Source organism: Cebus imitator, unplaced genomic scaffold (genome assembly GCF_001604975.1).
Source record: "Cebus imitator isolate Cc_AM_T3 unplaced genomic scaffold, Cebus_imitator-1.0 Scaffold122, whole genome shotgun sequence".
Taxonomy (NCBI): Eukaryota; Metazoa; Chordata; class Mammalia; order Primates; family Cebidae; genus Cebus; species Cebus imitator.
This window is the reverse complement of record NW_016107437.1, coordinates 5,544,667-5,550,317: the sequence shown is the minus strand read 5'-3', so window position 1 is coordinate 5,550,317 and position 5,651 is coordinate 5,544,667. Positions and strand designations below refer to the sequence as shown.

Here is a 5,651-nt window from a genome sequence, read left to right as displayed (position 1 = left end):
TTTTTAGGAGAGACGAGGTTTCACCATGTTGGCCAGGATGGTCTCGATGTCATGACCTTGTGATCTGCCTGCCTCGGCCTCCCAAAGTACTGGGATTACAGATGTGAGCCACAGCGCCTGGCTATTTATTTATTTATTGGAGATGGAGTCTCATTCTCTCACCCAGGCTGGAGTGCAGTGGCATAATCTCGACTCATCACAACCTCTGCCTCCTGGTTCAAGCGATTCTCCTGCCTCAGCCTCCCGAGTAGCTGGAATTACAGGTACAGGCTAGCTACCATGCCCTGCTAATTTTTGTATTTTTAGTAGAGATGGGGTTTCACCATGTTCGCCAGGCTGGTCTTGAACACCTGACCTCAAATGATCTGCTGCCTCAGCCTCCCAAAGTGCTGGGATTACAGGCGTGAGGATGTATGGGTTTTCTGTGGTCTGTCAACAAATATTATTGTGAATCTACTGTTTGGCGGGCCCCGTGCTAGGTTTTGGGCAAGGCAGAGCAATGAGGTGCTGCAGTCTAACACGAGGAGACAGGGAAGTAGTGTGTGTGCCAAGTGCTTTGTAAGTATTGAGTTGAAACATAAAGCAGGTGAATTACTATACCTGCTACAACATGGATGAACTTTGAAAATATGATTGCCCAGGCTTTGAGAGGCCAAGACAGAAGCATCACTTGAGCCCAGAAATTTGAGACCAGTCTAGGCAACATAGCGAGACCCTGGCATGGTGGTGCACGCCCGTAGTTCTAGCTACTCGGGAGGCTGAGGTGGGAGGATCACTTGTGCTCAGGAGGTCCAGGCTGCAGTGAGCTGTGATCATGCCGCTGCATTCCACCCTAGGTGATAGAGTGAGACCTTGCCTTAAAAGAAAGTCTGGGCACAGTGGCTCTTGCCTATAATCCCAGCACTTTGGGAGGATGAGGCTGGGGGATCACTTAAAGTCAGGACTTTGAGACCAGCCTCGCCAACGTGATGAAACCCCATCTCTACTAGAAATACGAAATTAGCCAGTCATGGTGGCATGTGCCTGTAATCCCAGCTACTTGGGAGGCTGAGGCAGGAGAATCACTTGAACCTGGGGACAGAGGTTGCAGTGGGGACAGAGGTTGCAATGAGCCGTGCCACTGCCCTCCAGCCTGGCACGTAGCGACAGAGAAAGACTCTGTATCAAAAAAAAAAAAAAAAAAAAAAAGAAGAAGAAGAAGAAAAGAAAAGCAAAAAGAAAATACAGTGTTGAGTGAACAGAGCCAAACATAAGAGGTCATGTATAGAGGCTTTCTGTTGCTCTATTAGGAGTAAAAAAACAAAAAAAGAGATCAGGTATATTGTATGACTTCATTTATATGAATTGTCCAGAATAGGTAAATCCACAGAAACAGAGAGTAGACTAGTGGTTGCTGGGAACGCAGAAGTGTGGGAATGGGCAGTGACTGCTTAAAGAGAATTGGGTTTCTTCTGGGGTGATAAAAATGATTTAGAACTTGATAGATGCCCAGCATTTTGAATGTACTAAATGTCACTGACTTTTACTCTTTGAAATGATAGATTTTATATTGTGAGAATTTTGCCCCAGTAACAACAAGCAGGAATGCCTAGTGAGGGATCCATCTATCCAACCATTCAACCATTCATTTACATACTTTTTGATTCAAACTGAGTACATGTTTGTTGTGAAAAATTAAAACATTCCAGCAATACTCTTTTTTAAAATTTTTACTTATTATTTATTTCGGTAGCCTTAAGGGTACGAGTGGTTTTTGGTTACATGGATGAATTGCATAGTGGTGAAGTCTGAGCTTTTAATGCACCCATCACCCAAGTAGTCTACACTGTACCCAACACAGCTTTTTATCCCTCCCCACCTCCGAGTCTCCAGTGTCCATCATACCACTCTGTATGCCTTTGTGTACTCAGAGCATAGCTCCCACTTATAAGTGAGAACATACAGTATTTGGTTGTACATTCTTGAGTTACTTTACTTAGAATAATGACCTCCAGCTTCACCCAAGTTGCGACAGAAGACATTTTGTTCTTTTTTTACGGCTAAGTAGTATTCCATGGTGTATATGTAACCACATTTTCTTTATCTACCATTGGTTAATGGGCACTTAGGTTGGTTCCATATCTTTGCAATTGTGAACTGTGCTGTGATAAACATATGCGTGCACATATCTTTTTGATATAATGATTTATTTTCCTTTGGGTAGATACCCAGTTAGTGAGATTGCTAGAAAGAATAGTAAATTTACTTTTAGTTTTTTGAGAAGTCTTCATACTGTTTTCCATGGTGGTTGTACTGATATTCCCACTAGCAGTCTAAAAGCATTCTTTTTTCACCACATCCCTGTCAATGTTTATTTTGACTTTTCAACAGTGGCCATTCTGGCTAGGGTAAGACAGCATCTCATTGTAGTTTTAATTTGAAGTTCCCCGATGATGACTGATGTTGAACATTTTTAAGTTAAAGGCCATTCCTATATCTTTTGAGAAATGTCTATTCATGTCACGTGTCCAATTTTTGATGAGGTTTTAAACATTGCAACCTCTGCCTCCTGAGTTTAAGCAATTCTCCTGCCTTAGTCTCCCGAACAGCTGGGATTATAGGTGCAGACCATCACACCTGGCTAATTTGTGTATTTTTAGTAGAAATGGGGTTTTACTATGTTGGCCAGGCTGGTCTGAAACTCTTGACCTCAAGTGAACCACCTGCCTCAGCCTCCCAATGTGTTGGGATTACAGGTGTGAGCTGCCTTGCCTGGCCAGGTGTTCTTTTTGCTTGAGATTACTTTGGCTATTTGGCTCTTTTTTAGTTCCATATAAATTTTAGTACTGTTTCTTCTAATTCTGTGAAAAATGATGTTGGTATTTGATAGGCACTGCATTGAATCTGTAGATTGCTTTGGGTAGTATGGTCATTTTCATTATATTGATTCTTACAATCCATGAACATGGGATGTATTTCCATTTGTGTCATCTGTAATTTCTTTCAGCAGTTTTGTAGTTCTTGTAGAGGTCTTTCACCTTCCTGGTTAAGTATATTACTAGGTTTTGGGTGGGGGGTTTTCTTTTTTTTTTTTCACCTATTATAAATGGGACTGAGTTCTTGATTTGATTCTCAGTTTAGCCCTTATTGATGTACAGCAGTGCTATTGATTTGTAACCTGAGATTTTATTAAATTAATTGATCAAATATAGGAGTCTTTTGGAGGAGTCTTTAGGGTTTTCTAGGTATATGATCATACCATTGGCAAAGGTAGTTTGACTTCTTCTTTTCAGATTTGGATGCCCTTTATTTCTTTCTCTTTCCTGAATGCTCTGGCAAGGACTTTCAAACTATGTTGAATAGAAATGGTGAGAGTGGGCATCCTTGTCTTGTTCCAGCTCTTGGGGGGAAATGAATGTTTTCAACTCATCCCCATTCAGTATGATGTTGGCTGTGGGTTTGTCATATATCACCTTTATTATTTGGAAGTATGTTCCTTCTATGCCTAGTATATTGAGAAGTATAGTTTTTTAAAAAATTATTATGGGCTGGGTGGGGTGGCTCACGCCTGTAATCCCAGCACTTTGGGAGGCTGAGGCAGGCAGATCACAAGGTCAAGAGATCGAGACCATCCTGGCCAACATGGTGAAACCCTGTCTCTACTAAAAATTAAAAAACTAGCTGGGTGGGCCGGGCATGGTGGCTCACGCCTGTAATTCAAGCACTTTGGAGGCCAAGGCGGGCAGATCACCTGAGGTCGGGAGTTCAAGACCAGCCTGACCAACATGGTGAAACCCCATCTTTAAAAAAAAGAAGAAAAAAAGAGAGAGAGAAAAAAATTAGCTGGGTATGGTGGTGCGAGTCTGTAGTCCAGCTACTCGGGAGGCTGAGGAAGAGAGAATTGCTTGAATCTGGGAGGTAGAGGTTGCAATGAGCCAACATCGCGACACTGCGCTCCAGCCTGGTGACAGAGCAAGACTCTTTCTCAAAAAATATATATATTATTATGGGCCAAGGGTGGTGCCTTGTGCCTGTTATCCCAGGACTTTGGGATGCTGAGGCAGGTTGGATCAGCTGAGCTCAGGAATTCAAGACCAGCCTGGCAACATGGCAAAACCCCATCTCTACTAAAAATACAAAAACTAGCTGGGCATGGTGGTGGGCCTGTAGTCCCAGCTACATGGGATACTGAGGTGGGAGAATGGCTTGAGCCCAGGAGACAGAGGCTGCAGTGAGCCACAGTCTAGCCACGGCACTTCAGCCTGGGTGGCAGAGACAGACCTTGTCTTAAAAAAGAAAAATTACTATTATTTTTTAATAAGTGAATCCCCAAATGAAATCATGTAATATCAGGCCAGGTGTGGTGGCTCACGCCTGTAATCCCAGCACTGTGGGGAGGTTGAGGCAGGTGGGTCACCTGTGGTTAGGAGTTCGAGTCCAGCTTGGCTAACATGGTGAAACCCTGTCTCCACTAAAAATAAAAAAATATTAGCTTGATGTGGTAGCATGCACCTGTGGTCCCAGCTACTCAGGAGGCTGAGGCAGGAGAATTGCTTGAATCCGGGAGGTGGAGGCTGCAGTGAGCCAAGGTTATGCCACTGAACTCCAGCCTGGACAACAGAGCAAGCCTCTGTCAAGAAAGAAAGGAAAGGAAGGAAGAGAAAGAAAGAAAGAGAGAGAGAGAGAGAGGGAGGGAGGGAGGGAGGGAGGGAGGGAGGGAGGAAGGAAGGAGGGAAAGAAAGAAATTGTGCAATATCAATGCAGAAGAGCAGTGTGGCAGACTCTGGACTCTCCATTTGAAACTTTCAATTTCCTTGTCTGTAAAATGGGCTGACATCACCTGCCTCCTGGGGAGTTGTGCATGTGGAGATCACGTGTTGGACTGTCAAGTGTCTCAGAAATGTAATTTATGACCCATCCTGCCTCCTACTTTACTGGTTTTCCTTGAGTCTCTCCAGGTCCCTGCTCTAACCTTAGCTTCCCCACTTCTTCCAGGACCAGTAGAGAACAAATGCCAAGAACTCTTGTGCAAGTGTGACCAGGAGATTGCTAACTGCTTAGCCCAAACTGAGTACAACTTAAAGTACCTCTTCTACCCCCAGTTCCTATGTGAGCAGGACTCGCCAAAGTGTGACTGACTACCTTGACTTGAAATGCTCTTTTGCACAAGGAAATAAAGCTTCCTCTCACTAATGAACAACAGCATTCAGCTCTTTGCAGAAGGGAACTGAAGCCAAGTGATAAAGCCACAACCTTGTGTTTGCTTTCTCTCCCAATCCTGGAACTTGGGACTGGAGCCCATGTGGTTTGGAGTTAAAGGCCAAAAGTCCTGCACCTATTTTATAAAACTGTATTTATGACTGTGTTGGGTTTGGTTCCATTTTGGAGGTTCCATCTTTATGAAAAGGTGGTCTTTGTCTTCTGCTCGGATGGCTGGTAGTCAAATGTGAACAAACACCTCATGTGCCCGGCCATGTTCTAGGTTGCAGCAATCAACAAGACAGCTGGCCATAAAGCACCCACCCTGGTGAAGTTCAAGTCCAGTAGCTGTTAGCTTAAGGTGTTCCCGGCCGGGTGAGGTGGCTCACGCCTGTAATCCCAACACTTTGGGAGGCTGAGGCGGGTGGATCACAAGGTCAAGAGATCGAGACCATCCTGGCCAACATGGTAAC

General features: G+C 44.1%; 1 protein-coding gene across 1 annotated transcript in view; it reads left to right on the top strand.

Annotated features, from left to right (window-relative positions):
* PLA2G10 (phospholipase A2 group X) overlaps positions 1-5,176 on the top strand; it is an 18,972-nt gene extending 13,796 nt beyond the window's left edge. Inside the window, exon 4 of the mRNA XM_017540014.2 lies at positions 4,975-5,176. Coding sequence (XP_017395503.1) covers positions 4,975-5,117 — 143 coding nt within the window. The 3' untranslated portion in view covers positions 5,118-5,176. The remainder of the gene's footprint in view (positions 1-4,974) is intronic.
* The last annotated feature ends 475 nt before the right edge of the window (positions 5,177-5,651 follow it).